The sequence below is a fragment of the Panthera uncia genome (genome assembly GCF_023721935.1).
Source record: "Panthera uncia isolate 11264 chromosome B2 unlocalized genomic scaffold, Puncia_PCG_1.0 HiC_scaffold_24, whole genome shotgun sequence".
NCBI classification, from domain to species: domain Eukaryota; kingdom Metazoa; phylum Chordata; class Mammalia; order Carnivora; family Felidae; genus Panthera; species Panthera uncia.
Window position 1 is genome coordinate 81,355,117 of NW_026057580.1, and position 15,372 is coordinate 81,370,488.

The following is a 15,372-nucleotide window of genomic DNA, read 5'->3' on the forward strand; positions in this document are numbered from 1 at the left end:
AAAAGAAAAGAAAAGAAAAGAAAAGAAAAGAAAAGAAAAGAAAAGAAAACTACTGCTAATATATCATTGGTATTCTTCTGTAGCTCTCCATGATGTGTACTGGTTCAGATACTAAATCTGGGGGTGGGAGGAGAGGAGGTATACATCCCCTCTCACCCAGCATTTGAAAACAAAAGCCCTTGAAGAATATGTTGCAGGGATCTTCTTCCTCACCCATTCCTCCTCCAAGCGGGTCACTACTTCTATGCCAGGATAACCACTGTCTTATTCTATGCCAGTTCGCTTTGGAATAGAGCTAGAGTCTGCCAGAATATGCCTTTCTACCTCAAATCCAAATTAGAGATTTTCTAAAGTCTCTCTTTTAACCGGACCCCTCTTTCTCTCCAGATAATACTGTGCTCATTAAATACCTGTCAGCGTACCCTCTGACTTAAAGTGTTCCACTCACATCTTCCAGAAAGATAACTGTCAGCTAATGAAAAAACAATTTCATTTGGCTCCTCCCAGCAGCTCCTTTTTGCCCTGTGACTTAGCTTCCTAATGGGAGACCACAGCCTTTCCTCATGTTCCCTTCCCCATGCCAAATATTATCATATACTGTCAGTTCTCAGCCAGATCAATGCTTTTCTGAAATATCATTGAGCATAATCTTCATCACTGTTCCATCCTTTCTGGAATCCCCCAAACAGAATTATGGGGAGGGGGGAATTCCACTGTTAGGAGATTATATTAGTTTTGCATACTTTCACCAGCATTCATAATTTCACTAAATAAATATGCTACTGATACAAAGGAATACAAAACCACTCAATCTGAGGGAATAGATATCAAAGAACTTTGAGGTGTTCCTTAACAATTTCAGTGAGCAAAGCCTTCTCTGACCATAGGGACCTTTTGGCAGTATGTTTCGGAAAGGATGATGTGATTTGTGCTATCCTGGATTCAGTGCATCATGACGTATCTTACCTACAGGCACCCACTCCATCGCTTTGTGTAACATGTCAACCTGCTTGTGCTTGGTGTGCCCTGGTTCCTGTTACAGGTCTAAATAAGAGTTTTTCTTCCATGCAACATGTCACTGAATCTTAATATTTTTTCCCTCAAAACATTTTTCTGTTAGTCAGTGAGAGTCCAATTTTAGAATCTAAGGCTCTTGGCTAATGAAAGTAAATTAGAAGTTGATTGGCACAAATGCAAATGTTATTCCTTTAATAAATGACCATAATTTTTTTCCCTGTACCTAAAATAACTTGTTTTAGATTGCCTGGCAATGAACAAATCTTGCACATAAATGCAGTTCAGAGAAAAAGAGAGCAATGCATTTATTTATAAGGAAAATAGACATCACTTGAATCAAGAGTCCACACTGGAGTCAAGGTTCAGTATGAGAAACCATCATTTTTGAACACTGTCTCTAATTATACACTGCCTGCCATTAAGCCACTACCCAGTGAGGTCCAGTACCATTGTCTTTGCTTCCTGTCTAAAGCATCTTTGTTTTGTTTCAGCTGGCAGGGTTCATCTACGCCTGTTATGTTGTGAAATGTATAACTGAAGAAGAGGACAGCTGTAAGTATTAAAGCTCTATTCTGTTTCTTTCAAGTTCAAAGCATCTCCTTCACTGCCTCCTACCTAGCCTTCTTACTTCTCAGACAGTATCCCCCAACACAACATTGGAACAAGGAATAAACCTTTTGTATTCATTGGGATAAAGTGTTTTTGTAAAAATATCCAACATATTGAAAAAATGGAGAAGCACCCATTTTGAAAACATTTCAAAAACATTCTTTAATTTTACTAAATGCATTTTTAAAGATTTATTTCTCTTATAACAATTCTAGTAGAGAATAAAGAGGGGAAATTGAGGACAGGAATGATTTTTAAGTGTGGTTAATTTGACTGTTTTCTTTTTAGAAACCCTTATTAGGTATTAATGCCTAATCAGTTTCACCCAGGACTAAAAATCCCAATAATCAACAGTTTGGAATAGTTCCTAAACTTTTCAAGAACTGACTTCAGACTAATTTAAGAAATGTGTCTTCAGGAAACCAAATGCTCATATTTCCTTTTTGTTCCTACAATTTGATCCAAATGGCTATAACTCTCTGTCAGAGTTCCAGCATTGAGTCCTATTGGTAGCTCTAGAGTTTAGACCTGGTACCATCTTACAAGCCTCTAAGTGGCTTCACTGTGTTTTGCTCTTCTAAACATGGCAGATGGAAGGTTTCACTCCTTCCTTGCCCCTTAAGGATCTGAAATAGGAAGATTGGAAAAACATTCTACTCTCTTGGTACTATCATGAGTACTCGCCTCTGCAGCTATATTTACTCTGAGGAAAAAATCAAAGTTGGGGATATTTTTTTTTTCGTTTCCAAAAATATTCATAATGGTTGGGATTTCAAGATGGAAAAGATGAGATCCACTGCTCTGTTACAGGATAATTTGAGGAAAATTCCAAAGAGAGATATGTGTTTCTTCTTCACTTTCCAATCAACCTTTTTCCTAATCTTGCCCCCCACCAAAGTCTTTCCTTCAAACTGATACGAATGTGATTTTTCTAAAGTATATTTCTGATTACATCATGCTTTTTTCATAAACTACCTGCCAATTGACTTGCCATCACGCTATACAAAATAAAGTCCAAACTCCTTACTCTGTTATGACCATTTTTCTACCGACTCGTTCATGCTCACTTTTCTAATCTTCTCTGAAAATGCAGATACAATTCAGTCGTATTAGTGTGGCTGCTCTGTCCCCAATATGGCAGGCTGTATATGCCATGGTGCTTTTTCATCTTTTGCCTGGGATCACCTTACTCTCACATCAGCTACTGAACAAATATCTATTCATCTTTCAATCTATTCATCACCCATGCTCAAGGGTGTCTTTCTCTGTGAAACCTTTCCTGGTCCCTTTCCTATTTCCCCACAAGATACACTCCATGGAATTTTATTATACTTACATGTTTAGATGTTGGTTTTTCACGACTAGATAGTGACTTACTGGAAAGGAGGAAGCAGTGTCAGGTCATTAATTTAGAGGAGACACTTTTTCAGTCACAGTAATAATACATGGTAAAATCAGGAATATGTAGCACATAGTTTGTTATTCATTGTGTTAAAAGGAATAATGGTTCTTTCACTAAAAGAGCATTTGTATAACACTCCTCAGTAAATCAAGTGCTATATCATGCTTTGGAGATTTTAAGATTAGTAATACACAACTTTTACCTCTAGTAAGTCACCATCTAGTCATGAAAAACCAACATCTAAACATGTAAGTATAATAAAATTCCATAGAGTGTATCTTGTGGGGAAATAGGAAAGGGACCAGGAAAGGTTTCACAGAGAAAGACACCCTTGAGCATGGGTGATGAATAGATTGAAAGATGAATAGATATTTGTTCAGTAGCTGATGTGAGAGTAAGGTGATCCCAGGCAAAAGATGAAAAAGCACCATGGCATATACAGCCTGCCATATTGGGGACAGAGCAGCCACACTAATACGACTGAATTGTATCTGCATTTCCAGAGAAGATTAGAAAAGTGAGCGTGAACGAGTCGGTAGAAAAATGGTCATAACAGAGTAAGGAGTTTGGACTTTATTTTGTATAGCGTGATGGCAAGTCAATTGGCAGGTAGTTTATGAAAAAAGCATGATGTAATCAGAAATATACTTTAGAAAGATCATATTCATCTCAGTGTGAAGGAAAGACTTTGGTCGGGGGCAAGATTAGGAAAAAGGAGACTAGTTAGGACATCATGAAAATGAGATAGGAGATGATTAAGGTCTGGACATCTCTGTATTGGAGATGGAGAGGATAGATGTTAAAAAGAGACATGGAAAAAGGAAGTGATAAATGGGTGGTGGATGGGTACTGTGTAAGAGAAGGCCTGATAGATATCTGGGTTTCTGGTGCAAGTGAATGGTTAAATGGAAATGTCATTTGAGGAAAGTAGAATAGGAATGTTAATAATTGGTTCCATTTAGACAGATTGAAATTGAGGTGCCTAATTAATGTACAAGAAAAAATACCTTGTAAGCACTTGTCTTATGCACAAAAGATATATTCAAAGATTAGGAAGGGTGATAGATGTATGGATTTTAAAATACATGGACTTCACAACCTATGTGGAGTTGAAAATGTGTGTTCATTCAAATATTATCATTCAGTGTCTTTGTGCCAAAATTTTGGTGAAGGGAAAGTCCAAATTTCATATGGGAATTGAGCTTTCCTTACACTATATATAATGTTTGACTTCATTTCACAATGATGTCAATGCATTTTTATCTGCAGAAAATACTGTCACACCAAATCTCCTAGACAGATAATCAGTATCCATCTAGAAGAGTGCTTCCCAAAGGAGATCCCAGAAATGCTAGTTCCATAAAATATATTACTCAGAAAAGATTCCAAAGCCAAGTAAGTTTGACACTAAATATTTAGGATGCACATTTACATATTAACAACTCTGAGGATTTTCCAGTAGAGTGTGTTTGATTTTTCCTCTTCCATAGTTTTGTTTGAACCATACTATGTTGGGTGAGGCCAGATGCAAATCAAAGAGAAAAACTAGGGGGTGCCTGGGTGGCTCGGTTGATTGAGTGTCCGACTTCGGCTCAGGTCATGATCTTGCATTCGTGAGTTTGAGCCCTGCATCGGGCTCTGTGCTGACAGTTCAGAATTGGTGTCTCCCTCTCTCTCTCTCTGCCCCTCTCCTGCTTATGGTCTGTTCCTCTCTGTCTCTCAAAAAATAAAATGTTTAAAAAAATAATAAAATAATAATAATAGAAAAACTAGAGGGGTGCCTGGATGGCTCAGTTGTTTGAGCATCTGACTCTTGATGTCAGCTCAGGCCATGATCTCACACAGTTCATGACATCAAGCTCTGTATTGGGCTCTGCACTGACAAAATGGAGTCTACTTGGGATTTTCTCTCCCTCTCTCTCTGCAACCCCCCCCACTCTATCTCTCTCTGTCTCTCAAAAATAAATGAACTTTTTTAAAAATTCTAAAAAGAGAGAGAGAAAAACTAGGAAGATTTCTGTAGTTCTACTATGCTCTATTTCCCCAGGGAGAACACAGCACACCATAAAAGGCCACTAGGAGGGGTCACAGGCCAGCGAGAGAGAGCAGAATTGTTGGCCGTGTGGTTTCATTGGACAGGAATGGGCAAAGTAGGGTAAATGGGTTTAGGATTAGCTGGCTAAGTTTGAACCCGTATTCACTGTGACTATTAGACAATATGGCCTGGGAGTACCTAAAGTCTCCAGATGTTTTAGGTGAGCTAGGGTTTACTTGGGAACAGCCAGTAGTCATTTTGTAAAGAGATGTTAAAGCATTAATTTACACAAATTAAAAGTATAGTTAATATCCCAAACATTTGAACACAAAATGCCTTTTCATAAGAAATCTTAATATCCCAGAGAATTAGAATTCTGAAGGACTCAGTTTAAGGAATTCCAACCTATATCAAGCTTTGGCCAAATTATGTAAATCCCAGAAGATATGAAGTCACAAATATCTCTGGGAAGGTCAGGTTTCTCTTTCAAGCATCTAATAATCTATTTTCAAAAGAAAGCTCCCCCAAATAGTGCTTATATCATTATGCATATTTTGACCATGACACCTTATCTGCCTTTCTTAACACAAATCACAAGCAGGCTTCTCATAAATAAGTTTTCCAATTTTAGTCTTTTTGCTCGGTGGGTTAGATATGAACAACTTGTTTATTTGTATGTCCACATAGACGGCTGCTTACCTTAGACAATCATGGCACTACTAAAAATCCTGGAGAAGATGCTCATTTGGGCCAGTTCTGTGTCCAGTTAGGTTTATTTATTATGATCATTTAGACATGGGGGTAAATGATGAGTGTTGAGTACAATGCTTTGGATTGATATTTCCCTTGTATTATCCTTGCCTTCATCATCTGTCTAAATATTCACCTACAGACCCTGCCTAGAACACATGAATTCCAATGCTCACAAGTAAAAAAGATCTGAAATTTCTGTCTAATTTCTGTCTAATTTCTCAGAAGGTAAGGCCTGAATTATGGGAGAAGTTTAATGTATAGGTAAACAGGGAAGGGATCTCGGAAAGTGTCTGTTCTTACCTGCTATAGGTCTGCAGTGAAGCATTCTGATAGCAATTTAGTAGCAGGAGGGTATGCTAGCCACGTGCTTGTGAAAATAGGTAAGTTTTCATTCCTAAGAGACTCGGGAAGAACAGAGAAGAGTTTTAGTTCTGTAACTGTGCTGAAAATGGACAGTAGAGATAAGGGCCCAATTTTGGCAACTGGAAAATGAAGGTATTCTTGATTTCAATACGAAGCTGGCCAGCTATATGCTCAGTTTTACTATCTCAAGCCCTAACAGCAAGTGTAGCCAGGGAGCTTCAACAGCAGAAGCCTGCAGGGAAACTATGGAAAGGGTTCAGTCTCTGTAAGCAAACTCTCCCACTTCACTACATAAAATAGCAATAAGTCATCACTGAACTAGAGGCAGTTAGACTGTAGGCACACCAAATGCCTGAGATTTTTTCCCCTTATTTCTCCTTTTAAACAGTATCTCAGGGGCGCCTGGGTGGCTCAGTCGGTTAAGCAGCCGACTTCGGCTCAGGTCATGATCTCGCGGTCCGTGAGTTTGAGCCCCGCGTCGGGCTCTGTGCTGACAGCTCAGAGCCTGGAGCCTGTTTCAGATTCTGTGTCTCCCTCTCTCTCTCTGACCCTCCCCCATTCATGCTCTGTCTCTCTCTGTCTCAAAAATAAATAAATGTTAAGAAAAAAAATTAAAAAAAAAAACCAGTATCTCATTTACTTTTGTGAAGCCCAGCTTGATAGATAGATAGATAGATGATAGATAGATAAAGATAAATAGTTGGATATACTTTAATGCAAAGATTTTTTTTTTCCAATGAAAAAGCCTGGACCTTGAAGTTTACGTCTCTGACCCTTTAGTTACCTAAGCCAGAGGCGCAGGCTGACAGGCTAGCTGGCTGTGCAAACTCGCAGGACACCACTGCCATCTGCTGTGCTGACTAGGAGGTGACAGCAGCCCTGGGAGCAGAGTCGCTTCCTCGGAGCAGCAGGAAGATGGGGACACTCCCGCCCCCATGTCGTGGTCACCTAGGGCCACAATCACAAAATACCACATCCTGCATGGCTTAAACAACAGACATATACTTTCTCATGGTCCCAGAGGCTAAAAGTCCAAGATCAAAGTACTGGCAGGTTTGGTTTCAACCGAAACCTCTCCCTTTGCTTGCAGACAGCTGACTTCTCACTTTGCCCTCTGTGTACAGTCTTGCCCCTGGCGTCTCTTCCTTCTCTTAAAAGGACACCAGTCCTGTTGGATTAGGGCCCCATCCTTATGACTTCATTTAAAATTAATTGCCTCTTTAAAGGCCCTTCTCCAAATACAATCATATTAGAGGTTAGGCCTTTACCATATAAATTTGGGGGGAATTTCTTTTGGTAAAGTTCTATATCCAAATCCACACATGCCCCTCTTCTACCTGCCCGGCGCGCACACGCCATGTGGCTCCTGGACGTTTGACAACTTCTATGGGGCATAGATTGGGGCGAGCAGTGGCTCACTGGTCCGTCTCTCCAGGCTGTAATACTTCCCAGTGTCCTGGCTCCATGCTCTCTTAGGAGTTCCCGGGCAGTGCCTCCTGCTGTGGTGGGGGGTGATCTGGCTTCAGATGAGTAGCTCCTCCCCAGGAAAAAAGCTGGAGGCCTGCTCCAGCAGGTGTGCCTTGACATGTGAACCCTATTCAAGGGAGGCAACCATTGCAATGCACTTTTATGTATTTGTTCATGAAAAGGCAGTGCTATTTCTTCGGAGGAAAGGCTTGCTCCAGGAAAGCAGGCGACCCTTGCTGAGCCGTCTTTGTGGCAAGGCTCTTTCCTGTGTCATCTGTTGCCAGCCATGCTGAGTTTTCCTTATGACCTCCGCTCCCTTCTATTCTCCTCTACTTGTTCTCTTTTACAAAGTTCTATGAAAGAGATGAAACATTCCGAGATTCTCGGCCTGGCATGCCTTTTATTATATATGTAGCTCTTCTCTCACTTAATGCTGAGATCTTCTGCACCACAGATGGATGTCCACTTACAGTGATAGAACGAAAAACTTCTCTCTCTGCCTCATTAGCGCTGTTCGAGGTGACAATTGAAAGGAAGACACGCAGCCATGGAAAATATCAGCAACCCAGAACAGATAATAATCACATGATTTCTCAATTTGTAGTATGTTTTCTTATAAACTTTGTAGTTAATAGTTAAACTAAAACTAAACACTGGTCCTCTAGAAGATGGATCCATGTTTCTAAGTAATCATATCTTTTCTAAAGGGGATTTGTATTTTTGCAAGTATTATTAAATATTCACATCACCTCTGGAACAATACAGAATATCATCCAAAAATAATACCCTAAAGGGACTTATTTTGAAAAAAAATTGAAAAATGAATTCTAGATGTTTAAACTTCTAGACACACACAAGCACAACCCCACCAACCAAGCAGAAATGCATAAAAACCTGTCCTGAATTCTCTAAATTCAAGTGGCCTTGGGATAAAAGTCACAATCGATTTATAGAAACGTTCATTTGAAAAGCAAACCACAGGAAATTATTCACTTCTCTGAGGCTAATAATTTTCTGTTATTTTTGTTTGATTTTTCTTCTAAAGGCTGCTGGCCTACACTTCTGTGTATTGAACTCTATTCTATATGTTTTGATCATTTTTCCAGTTTGTCAGGATCATTGAGTTTGAATTCTTTGAACACAATCACACACACTCCCACTTTTGGGGGAGGTACAGGTGGCAGCAGGGAGAAACACTTCCCCTTTAAAAAATATTTGTTTCTCCCTGTTTATAAAGAAATGTAAGTTTACTGAAGAATGTATAGAAAATACAAACAACAAAAAAAGAAAATTAGAATGACCCCACGATTCTGAATTATGTTTCTCAGTTAACATTTCTGCATATCATACGGCTCCTAGTCTTTCTTTCTCCTTCCTCCCCTCCTTCCCTTCCTTCCTTCTTTCCTTCCTTCCTTCCTTCCTTCCTCCCTCCCTCCTTATTTTCTATCTATCTATCTGTCTATCTATCCATCTATCCATCTGCCCATCTATGTATCCACCATTCTTTCTATCTGGTTGTTAGGGTCATACTACACATTAGTTGGTAATCTAAGCTTTCTTTCTTGTTATTATAAATCACTCTTCAAACATAACCTAAGGGGTAGGCAATTAGCAGTTCAAAATAGGTGCCAAGTTCTCAGGCATCACGTTGACAGAGTTATGAGAATGCTGTATCTGTTTTACTTTTAGAGTATCACACAAAAGCAATCAAATGAAATAATAAAATACTGTTAACATGGTATTGCTTTATCATCTCCTTATAACATTTGTTTTGTGATTTTTCAAGGTGACTTAGTGAAATAATCTTGTCCACATCTACTAGCCTTACATAAAACCCAAACTTGCCATTCATTTCCCCTTGTCTGAACAGAATTACATATTAAAGCCCAGAGCCCCAGATTTTGAATGCTACTAATCTCTAGTTATGCTTTACAGAATCATAGTGAGACCAGGGTAAGAGATGTCTGTCACCTTGCTTCTTCCTCAACTCACCCAAAACACAGGAGCTCTACCTTTATTTAATTTTACAACTTCTGATTCTGCTTAAGATTTCTTTTGGATTAGGGATACTGCAGGCTTGAAAATGATGGAAAACTACTGTCTATGGCTCTATTTCAACAGCTTAATTTTGTAGACCCATAAAGATTAAATGACTTGCCCAAGGTCACTGAGCTTATTCTTGAACTTCTGACACCAATACAGCACATATTGACTCTTTCAGGATAAGAGAGTATTAGCCATTGCCCTCAGGGACCACACCTGTCTTGACCACTGCTGTATGCTCAGCATCTAGCAATCCCCAACCTGGAGCAGGACTCAGTAATTATCTGGGAAATAAATGAATGAATCAATCAGCTCTCCACAAACATTTCTTAGACCATTTGGAAACTAGTAAGGGTATGTTGTATCTTCTTAGACTCCAGTTTATTGTAAGTAAATGGGTAATCAGTTATAATAAAGCACTTTTGTCATTTTCTAAGCAAATGGCAGAAAAGGGTGGGGCGGAGACATGCTGCCATATATAAAAATAAAAGATTGAATAAATGATCAGCACCTGAAACGAATGCCTGCATAGACATATGCCTCCTTTCAATCACATGCAAGTTTCTATCAGAGGCAACAGCATTCCCTAACAGTGAAATACAGTTTTTACATTGTCTTGCTCATTAGTTAGTAGTGGTCTCTTTTTCAGACTACTATTAAATTACTCCCTCTCGTGGTCATTGAAGGGAAAATATATGAGCTTTATTTTTAAATTTTTTAATTATTTTTAAAATTGGATATTCAGGTGAAAGTTGAATCTGATTCCTCAACAGTCACTTCTTATTTTCTATTTTTTTCACAATGTCTCTCCCATTGTACTATACTGCTTTCCACTCATGCACACACATACATACACACACTCACATCCACACACTCTCATACACACCTACACACACTATAATCATCTTTAAATAAATTTCATGTTCCCAAGTCAAAAATATGGGGGGAAGGAAATTGATTGATCCCCTACCCTCTGGTAATTCAGAACAATCAGGACCTTGTTTCTAAAGAATAGTGTTAAGGTGACAATATTCAGTCCAGCAAAAAGGATGACATCTTACTGGGGTGTAGTAAAGGATGTATTTTATGCAGAAAATATTTCTGGCTGGGAGAACTGAAGCTTTCTCATACTCTTCAGGTTGTTTTAATCAGCCTCAATAGAAAAGAAAGCCAGGGAGTGTGAGTGGAAGGGAAAGTGGTGACATTTACAGAAATGATTAAAAGAAAAATCTTCCATTTTTATTATTCTGCTTCATCTTCCAATTCTGCAGTACACAGGCCACCTGTAATGGGTATTCCATACTTCTTCCTCACCATCTCTCTGTACTCGCATTGATAATGACATGACAAAGAAGGCAGCTAAGTGGCAGGAAAAAAGCATGCTTTTAGCACCACGGTGTAGATAGACACGCTCACAAAATAAAGTTCCTGGGATCCCACAGTCCCATCTCGAAAGAACAAATGAGAACAAGACAAAGAGCCCACATAGGAAACTAAGCTCTAAGAGCCCTCCAAAGCTGAGGCGTGCTGGGAAAGTAGGCTCCACATTCAAAGTTCGTCTTTTGATAAATGATGCTGGCAGGTGCCCACTTCAGTATGTCCAGTTGTGTTTTAGTTTTGGAAGTGGCTTCTAATAGAGACAGAAGGCTGGGCTTAGCTATCTCCTTCTTAACAGCAGGAGGATAAAAAACTCCGCATCTCTGAGGGTGGCCACCAGGTATGCAGAACAAAAACATCTGAGCAGAGCAGCCTTATGCATAGCATAGCCTCTGAAAGAGCACCTTGTCAATAAGGGAACAGAGGGCGAACCCTCAATCCTGCGTGACATTTAAATGAGGCTGCTCTAGCTGCAGAGACTCAGGGAGACCTCTGCTAGGATTGGTTGGCATTGTGTGACAGGGAGTGAAGGAGAAACAAACTTAAAGCTCACAGGAGGTGAGGTTTGTTTAAATAATAGAAAGTAATTAGATTGAAGACAAAAATCAGTGATGGCATTTTATAATTACAATTAATTTAAAGGTTAATTTCCTTTGGTGCTAAAATCTTATTTAAAACATTTACCAGGAAAGGAAATTAGGAAGTTGCTATCAAGAGGCATAGAGAGCTTCTGGGAATCCATGCCTATTATCACTTGAAAATTAGGTTAGGTCCAAAGTGGGAATTTCAATTCATTTTTGTGTATAATAGATGGTGGTCAGGCTGAGAGTCGGTGGAGTTGGCTGGGGCAGGCAGTGCAAGATTTGCATTTTTTGTTTGTTTGTTTATGGGATTAATTGCAAATGTTTCCAACAAAGGAGCCTAGTTTATACATGAACAATCCTGACACAAAAAGAAAATTGGATATGGATTGCTGCCTTTGCAACTAATGAAGTTGATGTTAAGGAATTCCCAAGAGCAGAAAAGCAAAGGGAAGCACATAGTAACATCCATACACTTTCCTCACTGAAGTGAATTGAATGAGGGGACAGTGTTTCTTTTGGGCCCAAGCCTGCCGATCCTATTCCTCTCTTCCAGGTCCCACATTTTTTTCTATCCCCCTGTTTTCCAGTTGAGAATCACCATGACTCAGGTTCCAAATGCTGTGTGTGTGTAAATAGGTAACTATAAAATACATATACTACATATACTCTAGAGTATATACATATACTACTCAACAGCTCATCTTCCTGGAAACTTGTCTAGCAAAATCAATGCATAATATGGTAGTAACAGTCGGAGAGAAATAACTCCGTTGCACTAATTTTTCCCATTCACTATGCCTGTGCAGACTTGCTCATTTTAAATATTTTATTGCTACCATTGATATGTAAACCAATCCCAGAAATATGGAAGTGTGCAGAATCCTAGAGCTATGAGCAATATTAACAATCACCTACTTTAATCCCCTCTTTTGACAGTTGAGGAAAGAGACACTTGAATGGACTCGCTCTAAAGTGAAATAGTCATTTAGAGGCAAAACTGGGAATAGAACTTAAATCTCCAGATTTAAATATACTTTCCACACCACTTCACTGCAATAATCAAGATAGATCCTTTCAACACGTATTTATGGAGTAACCACTCTATGATGGGTTCGTGTGTCCATCACTAGGGATGAGACAGGGAACCAAGCAGATACAGCCTTTGCCTTCATGGCGCATAGAGCCCAGGACACAGTTCCCATGAAGAACTACAGTCACTTGTCATGAGAATTCAAGCAAGGGTGGGAGATGTGTGGTAGTGGAATGCCCCCCCCCCAGGGGTGCATCATCCAGGTGAGAAGACTAGAAAATTATTCCTTGAGGAAATGACATTTCAGCAGAAATCGAAAGGATATATCAGAGGGATATGTAGAATTTAATAAAAATAGGTGTGCCTTGGTGAAACAGAACTACTTTTCCAGTCCATATCGACCAAATGTACACTGTAATGCACACAGGAATAATCTTAAGTGTTTTTAAGGAGCTCAATATACCAAATCTACTTTCAGCTTTCGCAAATATCAATAAAAATGTTAGAATAACCACTGAACATTCTCTTTCCTGAAACTGCTACTATCATTCTAAACAGATGATTAATTTAGACTCAAGAGTTTGATGATTTTCCTTTCTGGAGGATGCAAAATGATGCAAAGATTATGTTAGCGAGGATTATAAGGCAAGGAATGCATGTGGGCTTTTTAAAATTTTCTTAAATATGCACAAAAACATAAATGTGCCCACACCCTAATTAAAAGCACTGCATTTAAATGGACTCTGCATTCTAAGTATATGCTGGATGTCACCTGAGAAGACATGCCCAATCATGTCTAACTAGCTCACCTATGGCTCATAATAACTGCTCTCTCCAATTTCAACTGAAAGGCATGTCATATCTCATTGAAAGCATGCTAACAGGGAAGAAAGAAACAAAGACAGGTAAATCTGATTCATCCAAATGGCATGGCACAAAGTGAGCCCAGGCACCTTGAAGGTGAAGTTTGCTTAGTGATCTCATCCCATTCTGTATGCTCCTCCACATCTATTGAAATTATTAAAGATGCCTGGATACATAATTGTCTGACTCTAGCTTTACAATTTCTTGACCTTCTCAGCACTTGCCACCCTCATTACCACTCACTTCATCTACCCCTTAATTTCCTTCATCAAAGAGGCTAATTTGGATCACCTTCACTGTGGAGAAAGGAAATTTCTCCAAAATCACAAATTTAAAGTTCTCTGCCTGACTATAAACTCCTGGGTTTTTTTCCTCTACCTGTTCCCCTGCCTCCCTCCCAGAAAAACTTATCTTCATCCTCAGGAACTTCCCTCTATGGGAACATTTGTTTTTCTCATTCTTCGGATCTTTCTACTTCTCATCTCTGTGCAGGATTACTCGTGGCAGTGATGCCCCCACCGGCCCCCTATCTCCTACCTGGCCTGTATTTGCATCACACTTGGATTTTCAACAACCACACGTGATGAGGCTCAGGTTCACTTTCTCCACTTCTAATCCTGGGTCACTGCCCATGGCTGGAGAAGGTCCCTAACCATGGCTGGATGCTCTCTCCTGCTCAACGACACCCTCATTCCTTACCACTGACTTCCCTCGGGATCTGCTCCAAACCCAGGCGTGGGTTCTGAACCTAAGCCTAGTACTCAAACCATGAAAATTACAGTTATCAAACATGAAACCCGTCCATTTTTCTCCTAGAACCTGAAAAATTTTCTACACTGGCAAGTATCCTTTTGTCTCCTTGCAACCCTGCTCAAATCTGAGGCACACACAGTCAAAGCTTCTCCTCTCTAGAGTAATTCTTCCACCAACCATTGAGCTCATGCCCTCTGCCCAATCCAGGAGGAGAAGCTGTCAGTGTCTTCATTGTGGCACTCTCCATTGAACAGTCCCTTTTGCCTGCATATAGACTGAAGCCTCAGAGACCACAAACAAGACTGGTCCCAGCCTCTCTCTGTCCTTTTACAGAATATATGAGGTGACTTCCAAAAAATATTTGAAATATGAAAACGCAGTTCTATGTAGTTTTTTTAAGTAAAAAATATCTCACCCCTCCCCCTTTTTTTTTTCTATACTAGGCCATACAGGCTTTTCCTGTTGTTTGTCAGACCACCAAAGGAATGCACGGCTGAAGGGTTTCCATAGACTGTCCTCAGCTGTCCTCAGCTTCTGCTGATGACTCAGTACCTGTGTCATCCCACACAATACTCTTGTAAATTCTAATACAGAGTGCTCCTCCTCTCCACAAAGAACCCAAATATGCATTTAAAGCATAATTCAAATTGTTCTCTTTGTATAAATCCCTTCCAAAAAGAGATGAGATCCCAAATCTATCCATGGTGTATCTTTAGTATACATATGCCAAGTGCTGTATTTGAGACTTGACTCTCTCAATAACCCTATGAAGTTGGAATCGCTTCATTATTTCCAAGTTAGGGGGGAAGAAAATAAGGCTCAGAGCAATTGTGACCTGCTTGTGGGCATGATGCTGGTAGGTCTTCTGAGTCCAGAGCCCTCCATCTTTACACTACTTTCCTACTTCCCTGTGATGTACAATATTAGAAGACTGTCTGATAGCAAGATCCTGGCATCAGCAGAAAACCAGCATGTGTTCCTTCAAATCCCCCCTATGGTTCTGCCTTCACTGCAGATGTAGGCAAGAGCTAAAAGACAGAATAGTTTGTCAAGTGGGACTCATATTTTATTTTTT

At 39.7% G+C, this 15,372-nt stretch overlaps 1 protein-coding gene across 3 annotated transcripts in view; it reads left to right on the forward strand.

Annotated features, from left to right (window-relative positions):
• NKAIN2 (sodium/potassium transporting ATPase interacting 2) overlaps positions 1–15,372 on the forward strand; it is a 981,572-nt gene that overhangs the window by 952,321 nt on the left and 13,879 nt on the right. For all 3 annotated transcript variants that reach the window (XR_007462564.1, XM_049652959.1, XM_049652958.1), the window contains exon 5: positions 1,509–1,569. Coding sequence is in view for 2 of the 3 variants with exons in the window: in XM_049652959.1 (XP_049508916.1) it covers positions 1,509–1,569 (61 nt within the window). In the remaining variant the exon portion in view is untranslated. The remainder of the gene's footprint in view (positions 1–1,508; positions 1,570–15,372) is intronic.